Source organism: Chiloscyllium plagiosum, unplaced genomic scaffold, assembly GCF_037043375.1.
Source record: "Chiloscyllium plagiosum isolate Xiang-an unplaced genomic scaffold, Cpla_swu_hap1 HiC_scaffold_17, whole genome shotgun sequence".
NCBI lineage: Eukaryota > Metazoa > Chordata > Chondrichthyes > Orectolobiformes > Hemiscylliidae > Chiloscyllium > Chiloscyllium plagiosum.
In genome coordinates this window covers 30382114-30402953 of record NW_028270155.1, presented here as the reverse complement: position 1 = coordinate 30402953, position 20840 = coordinate 30382114, and the positions used below count along the sequence as shown (strand labels likewise).

At 39.4% G+C, this 20840-nt stretch overlaps 1 protein-coding gene across 1 annotated transcript in view; it reads right to left on the bottom strand.

The window, feature by feature from the left end:
- tmem231 (transmembrane protein 231) overlaps nt 1-20840 on the bottom strand; it is a 52963-nt gene that overhangs the window by 9537 nt on the left and 22586 nt on the right. Inside the window, exons 2-3 of the mRNA XM_087995771.1 lie at nt 18678-18844; nt 4836-4964 (exon numbers count right to left, since the gene is read on the bottom strand). Of these exons, the coding sequence (XP_087851897.1) occupies nt 4836-4964; nt 18678-18844 (296 nt within the window). The remainder of the gene's footprint in view (nt 1-4835; nt 4965-18677; nt 18845-20840) is intronic.

Genomic DNA, 20840 nt, shown 5'->3' with positions numbered 1-20840 from the left:
ATTTAGACTTGATCATGCGGAATGAGGGCTCACTGGGCAGAATGACTTACTTCTCCTGTTGTCAATGTTTCTATGCTATGTCACATGAATGTGTTAAAGCAGTATTGTAGAGAGGAAGGCAAGGAAAGGAATTATGTCAAGTGTTAAGAGTAATGCAAAATGGCAGAGACAGTAAGAGTGAGGGAGAAGAAGAGATAGATAGTTCACAAAGCAACCCTCTACAATCTGGCTAGCCAATATTGAAAGACTGGGACAGTCTGACACTATTCATGTACATAAAGCAAGGCCAACAGGAAGATCTAATAAGGTTACTTAGGAAATAAGAATAAATCTGTAGAGATACACATTGAAAAATATAAATCAGGAACAAGAGAAGGTTATTCAGTCCCTCAAGCTTGCTCTGCCATTCAATAAGATCAGGACTGATCTGATCTGCCATTCAATAAGAACATGACTGATCTGATTCAGCACTCAAGATCATGGCTGATCGGATTGTAACCTCAAATCCACAATCCTGCCTACCTCGATAACGTTTCAATCCCTTGCTTAATAAGGATCTATCTACCTCTGCTGTAAAACTATTCAAGGACTATGCTTCCATCAACTCTTCAAGGAAGAGCATTCCAAAGATTTGAGACCAACAAAAAAAAACTTTGCCTCATTTATTTTAAATGGGCAGCCCAGATTTTTAATCAATGGCCCCTAGTTCTGGATAATCCCATGATGGGAAATGTCCTCTCCACAGGACCTTCAAAACTTTATATTTTGATCAAGTCGCCAGCAGATACAAGCCTAGCATGTCCAAGCTTTCCTCTCAAGCAACCTAATATTCTATGTATTCATTTAGGAAACTTCTGCACTGCTTCCAACACATTTATGTCCTTTCTTAAATATGTGCACAGTACCCCACATGCAATCTCACCATTGTTGAAGGATAACTTCCCTACTTTTATATTCAATTCTCCTTGCAATAAATGAAAGCATTCTATTAGCTTTCATAATTACTTGTTGTTAGGATTTGGAGATGCCGATGTTGGACTGGGGTGTACAAAGTTAAAAATCACACAACACCAGGTTATAGTTCAACAGGTTTAACTAGAAGCACACTAGCTTTTGGAGCGATGCTCCTTCATCAGGACAATCACCAGATGAAGGAGCGTTGCTCCGAAAGCTAGTGTGCTTCCAATTAAAACTGTTGGACTATAACCTGGTGTTGTGTGATTTTTAACTTTGTTGTTAGGAGATAGTGAGGACTGCAGATGCTAGAGAGTCAGAGTCAATGAAGTATGGCCCTGGAAAAAGCATAGCAGGTAAGGCAGCATCCGAGGAGCAGGGCAGTAGATATTTCAGGCAGGACCCTTTATCATCCTGGCACTATTTTCAGTGACACACTTTACCAACTCTTGTTACTTGCTGTGTCAGCATACCAACTTTATGTAATTCACGCAGAAAGACACCCACGTCCTTCATCTTAGAGCTCTGCAATCTATCACCTTTTAGATAATAAGCTATTTAAAAAAGTTTCCCGTCAAAATAGACAATTTTCCATATTATACTTTATTTGCCACACCTTTCCTAACTTAACCTATCTCACTTAATCTATCAATATATTTTGTAACCTCCTTGTATACTTTTCGGAACTTCAGTACAACCATAATATTAGCAAAGAATTATTCAATGCAGTGGAATCAATACCAATAATGCATTATCATTGAAATCTCAACAAACAAATCGCAGGTATAAATGAAAATTCAAAACAGGCTAAACCTCTGGAATTCACTGATGTTAGTTTCTAAAAATTGAATCAGTCAACTATATCCTGCATTGACTACAGAAAATAAATGCAACACCAAAAACAAACTGAGGTCCTAATTGCTTGGGAAGAAGATTGTATCGGTAGGTTGTTTGTCTCTCATCCCTTTCTAAGAATGATTTTAGAATCAGAAAGAGAATTCAGCTTTTGTTACACCAAAGTCAAGTCATGTTATTCAGGTTTAAAAATTCCCCAGTTACATTCCAAAGACTTATGGGTGAAGCTGTAGCTAAAGTGCCTGACTGGGCAACTTATTTAAATTACATCGTAATATACAGTAACATTTGAGAACAACTTGTAAAGCAAGTAAAAGATGTATTTAAGTAGCTACAAATGGCTAGCTTACTAATAAATATTGCCAAACCTGAGTTCACAAAGCAAGGGTAATCTAACTGGGACACATTGTAGAGCAAGGGTACATGTCAACAAGACCAGCAAAAGTGAAGGATTTCACAGAATTGCCTGTTCCTAAAACTAAATGGAAAAACATTTATGGGCTTGTGTGTTTTAAAAAAAAATCAGGTATAACTTTGTAGTGGCACCTTTTACAGATTTATTGCTAAAATAGACAAAAGTAAAATGGCCAAAAAAGACTGCCAAACAGCTTTGGAGAAGCTGAAGGTAATACGAATGAATGAATTGATGTTAGACTCTCCTAGCTTTATTAAACCTTTTAAAATGGGAGTTGCTGCTAGTGGATCTGGTCTTATTGCAAAATGATGAATTGGGAAAGAGAAGCCTGTAGGGTACTTGTCTAAGAGATTTAACCAGCATCAAAAGAAGGAAGAAATTAATGCAACTGTCACAAAGCATTTCTTTGTACCGAATGACCAGTAGTTAGAACAAATTTTCAGTAAAGAGGTATTATTGGCAGATAAGGTTAAGGATAATTCAAAAAGATTCTGCAAATACTTTGAAAGCAAGAAGGTAACTAGAGAGAGGATAGGGGCTCGTAAACATCAAGGAGGTCGTACTTGTGTTGAACCCCAGGAAATGGGAGACATACTAAATGAATATTTCGCATCAGTTTTTACTGTGGAGAAAGAAATGGAGTCTACAGAATGCAAAGAAATAAACTTTGATGTTTTAAAAAATCATTCATGTTACAGAAGACTAAGTTCAAGAATTCTTAATGAAGATAAAAGGTGGATAAATCTCCGGGATCTGATCTATTGTATCCAAGAACATTGTGGAAAATAAGGGAGGAAATTGTGAGACCCCTTGCAGAAATATTTGTATCATCTATAACTAGAGAGGAGATACCTGATGACTGGAGGATGTCTGATGTTGAACTTTTGTTTAAGAAAGGTCATAAGGAGAAACCAGGGAACTATAGACCTGTGAGCCTGAATTTGGTGGTGGGTAAATTGTTGTAGGAGATTAAAAAAGATAAGATTTATGGTCATTTAGAGAGGCAAAAGTTGATTAGGGATAGTCGGCATGGTTTTGTGCAAGGAAAATTGTGTCTCACAAACTTGATTGAGAAAGTTACCAAAAAGATTGATGATGGCAGTACAGTAGACAGTGTTTATTTGGATTTTAGTTCCACATGGTAGACTAATTAGTAAAGTTAGGTCACATCAGATTCAGAGTGAGCTTGCCAATTGGATACATAATTGGCTTAGTGGCAAGAGACAGAGAGTGACAGTGGAGGTTGCTTTTTGGACTGGATGCCTATGACCAGTAGAATTCCATAAGGATCAGTTCTGGGTCCTCTTTTGTTTGTCATTTATATAAATGATTTGGATGAGAATATAGAAGGCATGATTAGTAGGTTTGTGGATGACACCAAACTTGGTGATATAGTAGACAGGGAACAAGGTATTCTAAGATTACAAGGGGATCTTGATCAAATGAGTTAATGGGCTGATAAATGGCATATGAAGTTCAATCTAGATAAATGCAAGGTTGTGTACTTTGGTATAACAGACAAAAGTAGGGCTTATACAATTAATGGTAGGGTTTTGGTTAGTGTTGTAGAACAGAGGGACCTAGAGGTGCAGATCCTAGGGGTGCAGGTACATAATTCTTTGAAGCTTGCATCACATGTAGACAGAGTGATTAAAAAGGTGTTTGGGCATGCTTTCCTTCACTGCTCAATCCTTTGAGTACAGGAGTTGCGAAGTCATGTTGAGGTTGTACAGGACATTGGTGGAATATTGTGGAATACTTCTGGAATACTGTGTCCAGTTCTGGTTGCCCAGTTACAAGAAACATATTATCACACTGGAAAGGGTTCAGAAGATGTTGTCAGGTCTGGAAGGTTTGAGTTATAAGAAAGGCTGGATAGGTTGGGACTTTTTTAACTGAAGCGTAGGAGGTTGAGAGGCGACATGATGGAAGTTTATAAAATAGGAAGAGGTACAGATTGAGTTAATAACATTTTTTTCCCTAGGATGGGGGATTTCAAGACTGGGGACACATTTTTAAGATTTGAAAAAGACATGAGAGGCAAATGTTTTACACAGACAGTGATTTATGCGTGGAATGAACTTCCTGAGGAAGTGGCGGATGTGGGTACAATTACAACATTTAAAAGACATTTGAATAGATACGTGAATAGGGAAAATTTGAAGGGCCAGGAACAGGCAGGTGGGACTAGTTTAGTTTGGGATTATGTTCAACATGGACTGTTTGGACCGAAGGGTCTGTCTCCGTGCTGTATGACTCTCTGACACTAAGTTGTAAAGTGAGTTGGTATACTGCAAAAATTAAGTCCAATGGGTGAAAGATCCTTTTCAACCCAAGTGGCCTTATGATCTAAATTAATTAATCCAACAATATAGAAACAAAAAATAATTGTTTCTAAATTGAAAACAGATGTAGTCAACAATTGTAAATGCAACATTATCTCATTGAAAGAGTTATGCATTCAGAAATGTAACATGATTCTTAAAAAAAAGCATGTTCATATATACAAATATAAAAGTATATTATCTATGATTAGGTTTCTTGAAAATTAGAAGCATCCTCTTTAACTGCACTCCAATGGGAAGAATGAAAGACTACATGAAATACTTACAAAAAGCTGGTATGAAAATGTCAGAATAAATTGTACACTGTACACTTGCTCAGATGTTTGGAGTGGTAGCTCAAGGCGGAAATTCAGACGATCCATTTTCCCATCCTGATTTTGGTCTTCTTCCATAGCCTGAGAAGAGAGTATGTAACATAAAACAGCTATAGTTTCTATCACAGCATGCTTTGATTCATTAAAAAAAACTACATCCAAGGTAAATCTTGCATTTATAGAACATTATTTGTTTGAAAAACGTTAAGAGGTCAGAGAGAACAATAATCAAAATCTGTGATGACTATTCAATGTCAACATTGGAAGCAGGCAATGAATGCAAGTAATAAATTTCAAATTATACAAGATGAGGCAAAAACTTGCAAACGTTGTTTGGGGGCAGATATTTGCAGGTAAAGGGATGACTGGAAAATGGGAAGCCTTCAAAAATGACGTAACAAGAACTCAGAGACAGTATGTTCCTGTTAGGGTGAAAGGCAAGGATAGTAGGTGTATGAAATCGTGGATGCCTAGAGAAAATCAGTTTAAGAAAAAGAAGGAAGCATATGTCAGGTATAGACAGCAGAGATCGTACGAATCCTTAGAAAAGTATAAAGGCAGTAGGAGTATACTTAAGGGGGAAATCAGGATAGCAAAAGGGGATATGAGATAGTTTTGGCAAATAGGGTTAAGGAGAATCCAAAGGGATTCCATAAACACATTAAGGACAAAAGAGTAACAAGGGAGGGAATAGGATCCCTCAAAGATCAGCAAGGCAGCCTGTGTGTGGAACCGCAGGAGATGGGGGAGATACTCAACCAGTATTTTGCAAGAGTATTTACTGTGGAGAAGGACATGGAAGATACAGAATGTGGGGAAATAGATGGCAACATCTTGAAAAATATCCATATTACAGAGGAGGTGGTGCTGGATGTCTTAAAACGCATAAAGGTCGATAAATCCTCAGGACCTGATCAGGTATACCCTAGAACTTTGTGGGAAGCTAGGGAAATGATTGTTGGGCCACTTGCTGAGATATTTGGATTATTGATAGTCACAGATGAAGTGCCCCAAGACTGGAAATTGGCCAACGTGATGCCACTATTTAAGAAAGCTAGTAAGGAAAAGCCAGGGAACTAGAGACCTTGGCTATAGAGGTGGGCAAGCTGTAGGAGGGAATCCTGAGGAACAGGATTTACATGTGTTTGCAAAGGCAAAGATTGATTAGGCACAGTCAACATGGCTTTGTGTGTGGGAAATCATGTCTCACGAACTTGAAAGAAGTAACAAAGAGAATTGATGAGGGCAGACCTATATGGACTTCAGTAAGGCATTTGACAAGGTTCCTCATGGTAGACTGGTTAACAAGGTTAGATCATATGAAATACGGGGACAACTAGCCATTTGGATATAAAACTGGCTTGAAGGTAGAAGACAGAAGGTGGTGGTGGAGGGTTGCTTTTCAGACTGGAGGCCTGTGACCAGTGGTGTGCCAAAAAGATCAATGCTGGGTCCACTATTTCTCGTGATCTATATGAACGATTCGGATGCGAACATAGGAGGTATAGTTAGTAAGTTTACAGATGACACCAAAATTGGAGGAGTAGTGTACAGTGAAGGTTACCTCAGATTACAATGGGATCTTAACCAGATGGGTCAATGGCCAAGGAGTGGCAGATGGAGTTTAATTTAAATAAATGTGAGGTGCTGCATTTTGGAAAGGCTAATCAGAGCAGGACTTACACACTTAATAATAAGGTCCAGGGGAGTATTGATGAACAAAGAGACCTTGGAGTGTAGGTTCATAGTTCCTTGAAAGTGGAGTCGCAGATAGATAGGATAGTGAAGAAGACATTTGGTGTGCTTTCCTTTATTGGTCAGAACATCAAATATAGGGGTTGAGAGGTCATGTTGTGGTTGTACAAGACATTGGTTAGGCCACTTTTGGAATATAGCATGCAATTCTGGTCTCCCTCCTATAGGAAGGATGTTACCAGGGTTGGAGGGCTTGAGCTATAGAGACAGGCTGAATAGGCTGGGGCTGTTTTCCCTAGAGCATCGGAGGCTGAAGGATAACTTTATAGAGGTTTGTAAAATCATAAGGGGGATGGGTAGGGTAAATAGACAAGGTCTTTTCCTGGAGTGGAGGAGTCCAGAACTAGAGGGCATTGGTATAGAGTGAGAGGGGAAAGATTTAAAAGGACCTAAGGGGCAACTTTTTCACACAAAGAAAGGTACAGGTATGAAATGAGCTGCCAGAAGAAGTGGTGGAGGCTAGTACAATTACAACAGTTAAAAGGCATCTGGAAGGGTTTAGCGGGTTTATGGGCAAAGTTCTGGCAAATAGGACTAGATTAATTTAGGATATCTGGTCGGCATAGATGAGTTGGATTAAAGGGTCTGTTTCCATGCTGTACATCTCTCTGACTCAATGTCCCTATTTTAATTCTGCACAAGTCCACCAAACTCCATCCTTCCAAATTTATCATTCACACATACTGAGAACATACATGCTTATAAGCAGGATTCCAGAAATTTTTGAATATTATATCATAGTTGACTTTTAAGGAGAGTAATTGAAAATAATTTTTAAAAATCTTTTTAATAAATCCCATGATGGGGGATCCAAGATGGCGGCGATCTAGGAAGATCGTGTTGCAGAGCTCCACACTGCACTGCAAGTGGGACAAAGTCCTAGCCGCCCTACCCAGACCACTGCGATACCTTGAGACTCTAGAATGGTTGTGGAGTCCCAGGAAATGGTCAGAGTGCAACTTAACTTGATTTTAGCCGTCCGAGAATGCCGAAGAAAAGAGGAGGTACATCCGAGGCCAGGCCTGTGGCCCAAGCTGCAGAATCCTCAGATTCAATTTCTTACAAGGTCCTGGTGAAGGAGCTTGCAAAATCTCACGAGATGTTGGGCATGCAGATAGAGGAGAAGCTGGTCCCAATCTCTATCATGCTGCAGAACATGAACAGCAGCTGGGAGACCTGGAGAAAAGGACGGATGAGGTAGAACACAGAGTCACAGTGGTGCAAGCTGACACCGATTCCTCCAAGGATAGGATCGAGGCCCTGGACACGCAGATCCGTAATTTGTTTAACCAGGTTGATGACCTCAAGAACAGGGGCAGGAGAAAAAATATTCAGATCACTGGTCTGCCGGATGGTAAGGAGGATGAGCGCTGGTGGAATTTATTGAGGACTGGTTGCTGAAATTCCTTAACTTTGAGGCTGGAATGCGAAGCTTGAAGATGGAGAGGACTCACCCAATCACGGCGCAGAGGTCAGGACTGGACCAATGTCCTCGTCCTATCTTGGTGTGGTTTCATCAGTGTAGAGATAAGGAGAGAATTGTGGAAGCTTCCAGAATCCAGGGGAAGGATTTGAAGGCCCTAGTTTACAAGGGCTCTAAGATCATGTTCTTCCATTGGTACCACACAGTGGTGATCCACAAAGGAAAATCCTATGACAGCATCAAGAGAAGACTGAGGGAGCTCAGGATTCATCTGAGGTATCCAGTGGTGCTACAATTCACCTTAGATGCATCTGTACATCTCTTTGACACGTCGGAGAAGGCAAGAGACTTTGTGGACAAATTAACTTAATCTGAACAATTTAGTATTTACAAGTAGTAGTGTTGATTGGGTATATTTCTGTTTTTCATTTTAAAAAAGAGAGCAAGTCCGGTCATGGCTTTCTTTTCCTTTTTTTATTATTGGTAATCTGATCTAAACTATGTTCAGGGGTGGTTGGGATGTGTACTTTCACTTTCTAAGTTATGTTATACCAAAGGATGGGTGGGGTACTTACCATTTTTCTTTTCAAAATTTCTTTGTTCACATTGTTATTTCATGGTGTACTTTTTTTTCTTTGCTGCTTGTGTTTGTGGTGCAGCTTTAGCTAAGAGGAGGGAAAATGGTTGTGATGGTTAGATGCTTACTTACTGACAGTTTATGCCTGGTTCAGGCATTTAAATGCCCTGGCTGCATCTTAGGCAGTGGCAGTAAGTTGGGTTTTGGGATGTGTAGATGCCCTTTGGGCAGGGGGTGCGCTCCCTTATTCAGTACCACTGGCGTCATATATGTTGGTTTGTTTTTTTGGTTTTTGTTGTATATAACCTTTGATAGTTTTGTAAGTTTGTTAACTGTAGTGGGTTTAGTTTATGTAGTTTTTATGTTCGATGGATCTTGTGACACTAAGGCTCAGTGGTTTGTAATTCAACTTCCTCCTCTCTGGAATCTAAATGTTACTGCAGAAGGTTATGGCTAATGATTCTTTACCTGGAACATCAAGGGGAGTCACTCACCAATTAAGAGGAAGAAGGTACTTTTGAGTCTTATAAAGGAAAATGTGGAAATTGCTTTATTATAGGAGACATACTTGGATAATAGGGGGCATTTGAAACAACAGCAGAATGGCTTTAATCGGGTTTACTTTACATCTTTTAATACCATAAGTATGGGAGTGGCTATATTGGTTAGGGGGAATCTCCCATTTAAGTTACTGGAGTGTGTTAAAGACACACACGGGAGGTTTATAATCCTCAAAGCCCTGATAAACGGGGGAAAAATTGAGTTTTAAATGTCTATTGCCCTCTGGCCCATCCCTTAAAATTTCTGGTAGATGCATTCTCTAAATTGATCATTCTCGAGTCCCAGCATATCATTATAGGGGGAGTTTTAATTGTCTTATGGATTCCACGTTAGACAGGTTGCCCAATACCGTCTGCACAAATTAAACAATTAGTGCATCTGTGTGGAGTTAGGGTTGGTGGACATCGAGAGGAGTCTCCACCCTTTAGGCAGGGATTTTACATTTTTTCCAATCCATACAGTTGTCACACTAGGACTGATTTTTTCTGACCCCCATGGCAACCCTGGACTTGGTGGCATCTTGTACCATCTCTGATCATGCTCCAGTGGACCTGTTGGTTAAGATTAAGGACGCTATAGTTGGCCCGAGGCACTGGCAAATGGGTCCCTTAATTCTTAAGGATAATAAAAGTTTGTGGAGTACTTTTCTAAGGAATTTAGGGCGTTTCCAGACATTAACTCAGGCTCAGTTAGTAGCCTGTCCATCCTTTGGGAAACTGCCAAAGCTTAGGCCAGTGGTTAGTTATTTCCTACTCTGCCAGTAGGAAGTAGCAAAAGGACAAGTAGCAACGGGTTCTCAAAGCACAGTTTAAGGCAGTCAAGAAAGCTTACTTTGACAGGCCCTCACTGGCCAAGCTACAGAGGATTACGGCGCTGTGGTCTGCATTGAATTCCATGCTCATGCAGACAGCAAAGAAAGAGATTACTTCTGCAAAACAAAGGTTATATGAGCATGGTGACAAGCCAGACAAGTACCTAACATATCTCGCCAGGAAAAGGAGTGCCCCTCAAGCCATTACATTGATTAGGGAAGGGTCTGGGAACCTAATATGTGATTCCAAAAATATTAATGTGGCATTCCAGAGATTTTACTCTAAATTATACCAATCTGAGGGTTGTGAGGAGGGGCAAGCCAAGATGGAGTCTTTTTTCAAGGATCTGGAGCCCCCAAACAGGAGTCTTTTCTCAATGCCCCTTTATCAGAGCAAGAGGTGCAGGAAACTGTGAAGCAGCTTCAGAGTGGAAAGACGCCCAGTCCTGATAGACTTCCCAGTAAATTCTATAAGGAATTTATAAAAAACACTGTCAGGCCCAATGCTCAACATGTTCAATGACTCGTACAGTCATGATCGTCTCCCGCCATTTCTAAGAGAGGCCAATATTTCACTTATTCTTAAAAAAAGGGAAGATCCTAGAGAGCTGTGCTTCTTACAGGCAGATTTCACTCTTAAATGTGGACTTTAAAATCCTCTCTAAGACTTTTGAGTTAAGGCTGGAGACTGTGTTACCTTCTATTGTTAAAGAGGACCAGACAGGCTTCATAAAGTGCCGCAGATCCTCCAATAATGTTAGGAGACTGCTTAATGTAATTCAAGCGTATCAACAACAGTCAATACAGGGATTGGTGATTTCTCTAGATGCAGCGAAGGCATTTGAGAGTTGAGTGGCCGTAGCTTTTTTATACTCTGGAGCGGTTTGGCTTGGGCAAAAACTTTATAAGATGGATAAAGGTTCTCTACAGTGACCTTCTCGCTGTGGTACCAATGGCATATGATCAAGCAATTTCAACATTTTTAGGGGCAGCCGGCAGGGCTGTCCCCTTTCGCCACTGCTTTTTACCTTGGTGATTGAACAGTTGGGTGGAGGTCATTTGTAGCGATCCTAATATATTGGCTCCAGAAGTGGGGTCAAAATTACATAAGATTTCGTTGTATGCAGACGATGTTCTCATTTTTTGTCAAATCCAGCAGTTTTGGTGCCTCGCCTGATACAATGCATCAGCTTGTTTGGCACCTTTTCGGGGTACAAGATTAATTTTGCAAAATCAGAGGCTATGCCTATGGGTGGTATTATGAAGGTGCTAGGTCTTGAGGGCGATGGATTCAGGATTCAAACATTGGGCAGCTAGGGGTGTGTCTTGCATGGGTGCTTTATTTGAGGGAGACACAATAACGTCCTTTGAGCTGTTAGCACAGAAATAGAAGCTATCTAACAGGGACCTCTTTTGTTTTTTGCAAGTTAGGGATTTTATTAAAAAAGACTACACCTTTGACTGATCTCCACAAATCAGACATTGAGAGGAGAGTGGTCAGTGCTAAGAGTACACTTTCTGTCAGCACTTTATATCATCAATTGAGGGGGCGGACCCTCAGATGAGTTTGATCAACTTTGGAGGGTGTGGGGGAGAGAGCTAGGCATTGAGGTCTCCTCAGAGGCATGGGAAGATATTTGGGAAAATACAAGAAAGATATCAATTTGCAATAGGACCCATGCTTTACAGTTGAAGATTCTTCACAGGGTCCACTTGGCTCTGGATCGTTTATCAAAATTTAAACCGGGGTATCTCCAACATGTCCCAAGTGTAAGGTTGGTACGGGCACTCTTACCCATTGTCTCTGGTCCTGTGGTAGCCTTCAAACATACTGGAATGCTGTGGCGGGTGCAGTGGAGGGGATTTTGGGTGTAAGGGTAGAGAAGAACCCGATCTTTCTTCTTCTTGGCTTGCCCAGTATGTTCCCTGTAAATGCGCATAAGAAAAAACTTTTCAACATCCTCACTTTCTGCGCAGGAAAGAATACCTTGCGAGGTTGGGTGATTGAAAATCCCCCGGCTTGTCGGATTGGCGGAAGTTTGTTATGGAGCATATCCCCTTGGGTTTTCTCACAAGTACGGTACACCACAAAACTGAGAATTTCTTTAAGACATGGCGGCTCTTTCTGGAATACCTGGACATAGATTTGTCTTCCACACTAATATATAGCCGTAACAATTGTGCTTTATAAATCCAATATCCAGAGGGGGGAGCTGCAAACGTACGAATAGGTGAAGATTAATGCTCATGATATTCAAGAGTTAGTGTTTTGTTTGGCTTAGCTATATTATTGTTTGTTATTATTTATTTAGTTAAGTAGTTGGGGCTTTTTTCATACATTTGTACATGACAGTGGTTTGGGTTTTTTAACTTTTTCTTGGTGTTCTTTATTTGTATTGTTTTGTATTTGTAATATTAAAAATCTATTTTTCAATGAAAATATATATTTTTTAAAATCCCTGTGACAATTTAGGATTACTTGAATCAATTTGAATCAATTATTCATGATCAAAAATGCTATCAGCACCTTTTGGCAATTAGGCAATATTATGGACCTGACCAGATCCCCTCAAAAAACATGAAGAAGATAGCCTAGACCCTAAATTTTTGTTATTTTTAAAGCAAGTGCTCAGCATTTTGTTCCAGATGCCATTCAATTGATCAAACAACTGGATTTAAAACTATTGTTAAAATACAACAAAAGAAAGAAGAAATTGGAAAACTTAACAGAATATAGGAGCTGGGAGATCATGTTGTGGCTCTACATGACATTGGTTAGGCCACATTTGGAATATATGTGCAATTCTGGTGTCCCTGCTGTAGGAAGGATGTTGTGAAACTTGAAAGGGTTCAGAAAAGTTTTACATGGATGTGACCAGGGTTGGAAGGTTTGATATATTAGGAGAGGCTGAATAGGCTGGAGCTATTTTCCCTGGAGCATCAGAGGCTGAGAGGTGACCTTATAGAGGCTTATAAAATCATGAAGAGCACGGATTGGGTAAATAGACAAGGTCTTTTCTCTGTGGTGGGGAAGTCTAAAACTAGAGGGCATAGGTTTAGGGTGAGAGGGGAAAAGATAAAAGGGACCTGAGGGGCAACGTTTTCACGCAGAAGGTAGTGCATGTATGGAATGAGCTCCAGAGGAAGTAGTGGAGGCTGGTACAATTACAGCATATAAAAGGCATCTGGATGGGTATATGAATAGAAAGGGTTTAGAGAGATATGGACCAAATGCTGGCAAATGGGACTAAATTTATTTAGGATATCTGGTTGAGAGGGGTAAGGTGGACTGAAGAGTCTATTTCTGTGCTGTATATCTCTATGACTCCAGGATAGATTATTAGCTACTACTAATTAACTGTTCCAATAAAGTAACATCCCATTAAATACACCCTTGGCGAAAGACAAATTCAGAAAATAGATTATCTTACATGCAACAACAGCAGCAGGAAGAGAACCCCCAGCTTTTAGCTGTAACAGAGAGGGGAAAAAAATAGTTTCCAACTCTTCAAGATGCCAGCAGCAACTGCTGAAAGCTAAAACTAAAAATCCTGGTTCTGTTGGGCTGCTTCAATTGTTACAACCCTAAACAAAAACACAAGGCCTCACAACCTGTTTATTTTATAGTTTTCAATTGACAGTTCAGCGCTTCTGACTTAAAACCTCTCTTCAAACCAAAAGCAGGACAAAATACATCTCTTAAAGCCATAGCATCATCACAGAAAAGAATAATGCTGAAAACTAAATGTACAATTAACAGGAAATTAGAGACCGAATGTATTGAAAATTTTGCTTGAACAATAAGCTACTTTAGTTATTCTGATATTTGTGCTTGAATTTACCGAGATTTTTATAGCATTGATCACATTTTCTGCTTCATCTCTACTTTGTAAAGAAAATAACTAAACTCAACAATTTGGTCCTCCAGGTTTAATACTAAAATATATACTTTTGAAACTGCATGAATTCTAGTACTTAATCTACAAGCAGAAATCTGAAAACTTTTATGTAAAATTTGTGGAGAGTATAAGCCAAATGTCCAAACTACAGCCAAGACAAGATGCATTATTGAGATATCTTTACAATTGACATATACACAAAATGGTAGATGTAAAAAATTTGTTCATAGTTCAAAGTACCACTGCAAGAATATTGATAAAGCAAGTTAACGTTAGAAAACAGCAGATAACAAAGATAACATTAACTTGACAAATTGATTGTAAAGTTGGCCACATCCAACAAGTGCCGATCGGGCTTTTGGACTAAAAGACAATAATTGCTGTCTTGTCAATGCATGCATAAAATTAAATTAAATAAATAATATTCCCTTTGTTATCTATAAACTATCCCTCTGCAGATCCAATGCTTTAGGTCTGTTTAGATAATTAAGCTGTACTAAATTAGGTTACAGACTGTAAGTCTATAAAATGTAGAAGCATAGATAGGCTATTCAGCCCATTCTTCTCTGCAATTCAATGAGATTATGTCTGCTCTGATAGTCCACAGCTCTACTTATCTGCCTTATCCCCATTAGTCTTGGTTCTATTACGGAATATAAATTTGTCAATCTCAGACAGGGAAGCGATGGCATAATGGCATGATCACAAGATATTAATCCAGACACCCACCATGGCAATTTAAAATCAATAAATAAGTTTATGGAATAAGAATCTACAGATGACCATTAAATCATTGCTGATTGTTGGAAAATCCTATCTGGTTCACTAATGTCATATCAGGAAGAAAATCTGACATTTTAATCTGGTCTGGCCGACACGTGATTCACACATTGACTCTCAACTGAGCCTGGGCAATTATGGATGGGCAATAAACACTGGCCTGACCAATGACATTTGTATCCCATGAATGACTCAGCCTCCATACCCTCTCTGGTAAAGAATTCCACAGATTCACTACCCACTGAGATTGTGAAGTCAGTTAGCTCAGTTGGCTAGATCGCTGATTTGCGATGCAGAGTTGATGCTAATAGTTCAAGTTCAATTCCCAAACACTGACCCCTGCTTGAGGCATTATGACCCTCAGGTTAAATTCAGCAACTGTTATTTCTGTCTCTCATGAGAGAATAGCATTGTGGTCCTCTAGGAATTTGGTTACTACTACCTAAGAAATTTCTCCTCATCTTTGTACTGAGTGGCTCCTTATTCTGAGATTATACCCTCTGAGCCTAGCCCCTCCAAAAGGGAAAGACAACCTTTCCACATCTAGCCTCATGAAGTCCTTGAAGAATTCTGCCATGTTTTAATAAAGTTGTCTCATTCTTTTCAATACCAATGAGTACAGGCCTAATCTACTTAGTCTCTCTTCATAAAATACTCCCTCCATATTCAAGATCAACCAAATGCACTTTCTCTGGACAATCTCCACTGCCAGTATGTCTCTCATTAGATAACAGGCCCAAAACTGTTCACAGTATTCAAGCTGTGGTCTGACTAATGCCTTGTATAGTTTCAGCACATTCCCCCCCTTTTTCTATACTTCATTCTCTTTGAAATAAAAGGTCAACATTCCATTTACCCTCTCTTTTACCTGCTGAACTTTATACACAAGGGCTCCCAGTGCTATAACCTCCTGCAGTCTTTTTCCGTTAAATAATATTCAGCTTCTATAATTTTCCTGACAATGTGCATAAGCTCAGATTCCTTTCCATCTTCCAAGATTTTATCCTGATTATTAATTCAGTCTTCCAGTCTCGCACCTTGCCTTCCCACCTATTTTTCTGTCATCCACAAACGGCTTTAGAACATTCTCTTTCCTCATCTCAGCCATTAGTGTATAGTGTAAATAATTGTGCCTCAAGCACTGATTGCTCCAGCACTTCTGTCCAGAAATGTGCCCTTCCACTCTAAGCCCAACTTTCTGTCTTTATTAGTTAGCCAGTCCTCGACCCATACTAATATATCATGTCCATCACCACGGGGTCTGACAATACTGACACATGTGGTATCTTATCACAGCCCTTCTGGAAATCCAAATATATTATCCACTGGCTTCCCATTATCTATCCTGCTTGTTAAGTCTTCAAAGAATTCTAATGAATTGGTCAGCCATGCTGTCCCCTTCATGAAGCCATGTTGATCCTACTTGATTATCTTGTGTACTTCTAAATGTTCTGTTGTTACATCCTTTAGAATGGACTAATATTTCCTCAATAACAGATGTTAACTTAAGTGACCTTAAGTTACCGGTTTTTTGTTCCCTTTGCTTTTTGAATAAAGGTTATACATTCAGTTTTCCAATCCTCTGGCACTTTTCTAAATTTTAAGGATTCCTGGAAGACTACCACCAGTGTATCCACTATCACTGCAGCTTCTTCTGTTAATATCATAGGATGCATCCCATTAGTTCCAGAGGTCTGGGTCAGCCAATTGTATTTATTTCCTCTCCACTTTCACTACTTGATTATTTAGTAATTTTGCAATGCCATTAATATCTCCCATTGTGAAGACTGGAGCAAAGTATTTATTCAACCACTCTACCAGTTCCTGATTCCACAATATTATTTCTCTATTTTCATTTTAAACATATGAATGTTTTGACTTTCATGTGTGCCCTTTCCAGAGTTTGAATATTTTACACAACCATTGTGCTAAATTGATCAAATTTGGCACCAACCTAACAGCCCAAAAATTAACATTGTTGGGGTCTCGCGGACCATCAGTAGCAGCAGAATAGTACACCATTACAATCCATAACTTTGTGGCTCAGCACTTGTCAATCATTCTCTGTCTGCTTTAATGGAGAGGTTACATTTTCTTATTTTCATTAACTCATTTATTAGGTGATGTGGTCACATAATTATAAATCTTCTGTATATGTGTTGACTGTTAGGGGTTCATACAGAAGCAGATTTAGAAAAATTCATCAATATCCCCAATAATTATCAACACTCTATTAAGCAAAAGCCATATTATGCAAAATAAGTCTTAAATTCCTATGCAGAATGTTTAAATTGGCACAGGACAAAAGGTAAATTTAACAACAAGACATTTCTATAATAAGTGAAACCCATGAAACCCAGTTCAACACACAAAAGACAATTTCTAGCTCAGAAGTAGGGGCTCGACCACAACACAAGAGCCCCAGATACAGGTATTTTTTAATCAGGTTGCTCAGCGATGTTATAACACACCTTTGGAGCAGGTGGGACTTGAACCCAAGCTCTTGACTCAGAAGTAGGTCATTACCACTCCACCACAGGAGCCTCATTTTTATTACTTTTTAAATAAAACCCATCACCAAATTATTAGTTTTTTAAAAAAATCACCAGCTCTTATTTTCTAATCAACCTGTTCAGAGATGTTAACATATCTCTGGAACAAGATGGTACTTGAACCTGGGTCTCCTGATCCAGAGATAGGGACACAATAACTATGCCACAAGAGCCCTTACAAAAGCTCTAATTATTTCTAATTTTTCCACATTTCTGGTTCTGGTGGGACTTTAACACAGGCCAGGGGTAGGGACACTTCCACTGTGCACAAGAGACCTTACAAAAGTCCTTTTTATTAACATATTCTTCTAATCAACCTGGTCAGAAATGGTATTGCACACCACTAGAGCAGGTGGGACTTGAACCCAGGTCTCTTGGTCTAAGGATAGGGATTCTACCACTGCACCTCAAGAGGGCACAAAAGCCCTATTTTTCTAAGCAATCTACTCAGAGATGTTATTACACTTCTCTGGAGCAGATGGAATTTTAATCCGGGTTTCTTGGTCCAGGGATAGGGACACTACCACTGCATCACAAGGGCCCTGTGGCACAAAAGCCCTAAACCATATGCTCCAGCATGTCCTGGTCAACTATGAAAGAAATCACCATTTACAACACTGTCAATAATGGCCTCCAAATAGCTCATTTTCAGGGGTTAATTAATACAAAGTTGTATTAATACAAATAAACAATGGTGTAGATAATATGTTGCCAGAAGTTGGAATACACGACAGCAAAGAAACTCTACCAACTTGTCCAAACTGGCACTGAAAAATGCAGAAATTCGTACTTCATGCAATTTTGGTCTCCTCCCTATCAGAAGAATGTTGTGAAACTTGATAGGGTTCAGAAAAGATTTACAAGGATGTTGCCAGGGTTGGAAGATTTGAGCTATAGGGTGAGGCTGCATAGGCTGGGGCTATTTTCCCTGGAGTGTCGGAGGCTGAGGGGTGACCTTATAGAGGTTTATAAAATCATGAGGGGCATGGATAGGATAAATAGTCAAGATCTTTTCCCTGGGGTGGGGGAGTCCAGAACTAGAGGGCATAGGTTTAGGGTGAGAGGGGCAAGATGTAAAAAGGACCTAAGGGGCAACTTTTTCACACAGAGGATGGTGCCTGTCTGGAATGAGCTGCCAGAGGAAGTGGTGGAGGCTGGTACTATTACAGCATTTAAAAGGCATCTGGATGGGATATGAATAGAAAGGGTTTGTTTAGAGGGATATGAGCCAAGTGCTGGCAAATTAGATTAGGTTAGGATATCTGGTCAGCATGGACGAGTTGAACTGAAGGGTTTGTTTCCATTCTGTACATCTCTATTGCTCTATGACTATGACACTAAGTTGGGTATGCATGTGTAAAGAATACCTATAAAATTAACTTTAAAATGTAAGTTGTATACAGAATATTACAATTGTATCAATTCGAATGACTTACTGTCACTAATGGGAAACGAAGATTGTCCCCTTGCAGATTATTAAAGTTCTCAAACGTGCTCCAAGCCACAAAGTCACCACTTGTGCTAGTTCCAACAATCATCAAAACTTGGTATTGGAATCTAACATTTGGCTGTTCTTCGTATGTGTTTATTTTTAACCAAAAACCTATGGTAAGAAAATCAGATTAATTAAGAGAACATGTATTTACATAAGCTTAAAATGGATCTTTCATTCAGTACCACCCTTCAAACTGTATAGTGCTACACATTAACATACATCATGCTGCACGTTACAATTTCTGTGATTACTTCATATACTGTATGATTAAAGGAGATAATTGTTGTTATCTAACCAAAATCCAAGTGCCTACACTATAACAGCTAGATAATCTGGGAAGAACAAGCAGTAACTAATTAACAATTCAGCAGTGGGGTATCACTAAACAATTAGCCATGAAAGAAATGGGAAGATTTGCAGTAATTGTCACTTCCACATCTTTTCTTCTCTCCAAAAAAAAACCCTTTTCCATAGAACACAAAAAATAATACTTGTTTCTTGAACTGGACAAATGCAAACAGAAAAAGGTTCACCAGGACTAAATGGTAAGGCCCCTATTTTTCTTAATCGATATTAATGATCTTGACTTACTGGCCGTTTGATAGTATATAAATAGCTTCACCCAGAAAGTGGTGCTGGTAGAAATCATCATATCGAATGCCACACAGTATAGGGATAGAGGAATATTGCATTCATTTGTTTCCAGTTTACCAAATGTTGTTTGATGGACTTTAGAAGCAAAGTATTAAATTTGATAGCTTTATACCAAGTAGCCTTTGATCAACAATGTAAAAACAATGACTGCAGATGCTGGAAACCAGATTCTGGATCAGTGGTGCTGGAAGGGCTTTTGCCCGAAACGTCGATTTTGCCTGTCCTCGGATGCTGCCTGAATTGCTGTGCTCTTCCAGCACCACTGATCCAGAATTTGATCAACAATGTCCATTGTCGCATGTAGTTTGTGTCTACTAATGCTGAATGGGACTAGCCCATATTTTGGCAAAGTGCAGAATCTGACAAGTTCTAGAACACCATACATCTAGTCATTGGCAGTTCCTTGATGTAAATCATAGTTTTCCTAAGTGGAAAACCACAAAAGGATCCTTTATTCGCTGTCGTGTTCCACTTGCTTCATCTGCTATTGTACATTGAAGGGTTTCTCTGTGATTCCTGCAAGGCAAGCCAACATTCTCAAGGTCAGCTAACTGCTGCCAGTTTTTCCAAATTTGTCCTGCTTATCTGCCTTTAGAACAAGCAAACTCCCTATTGAAATATATTATGTTCATGATGTTAGCTTTGTGGGCACATCACAACAATTTCTGTTCTACAAAGATCACAGCTGAGATCAGAATCAAGAATCCGCAATTTTCCAAAAATGGCTCCACGAATGGATTCATAAAATGACTTCAGGTAAGAATTCATGCATAATGCTTGTTCATGAAACCAGAAATCATCAAGGATGATATCATGCAGGTTCATTCTCATAGTATTAGGGACTTCGCTGGTAGTAAAATAAGTCACTCGCAAGTTCCCTTAGCTATTAGTGAGCAACACTGCCCCATCACCATACCACATGAAAGAAATGCGATTAGAGTTGGACAAGAATCCCCAAGGCTGGTATAACGTCCCACCATAAATGTCACTTCAGGTATTAAGGTCTTTATCCCCCTAGCAGCACAGCTATGCAGATGATCCTGATGAAAATTAGGTCTTTTGATCACGTTCTTCAACATTTCTTCCAATGGTACACCAAGAATGAACAACAACTCCTGCTAATCACACATCTTCTTACAGTTAGGAATAAGCGCTAACTAAAACCACTGTAGTCACCTATGTACATGTCACAATGATTGTCTAAACCTGCAAAACTGGAGTTGAAATTTCAGTCCGGTGAAGGGGTTCAATAACTTTACTGCAAGAGTTCGGAAAAGGACAGTACAGAGGCAAAACAGATCGCCCAGCTAGCTCCAGAGAAGGTCTGTAGCTGAGTGCAAGGGTCAATGTTAATAATGTTTTCTCCAAGGCTGTGTTGGAAGTACCTGCATGGAGAAGGGGTTTGTCTTCAATAACTATGCAATAAGAAAAATTCCCATTTGCGAGATTT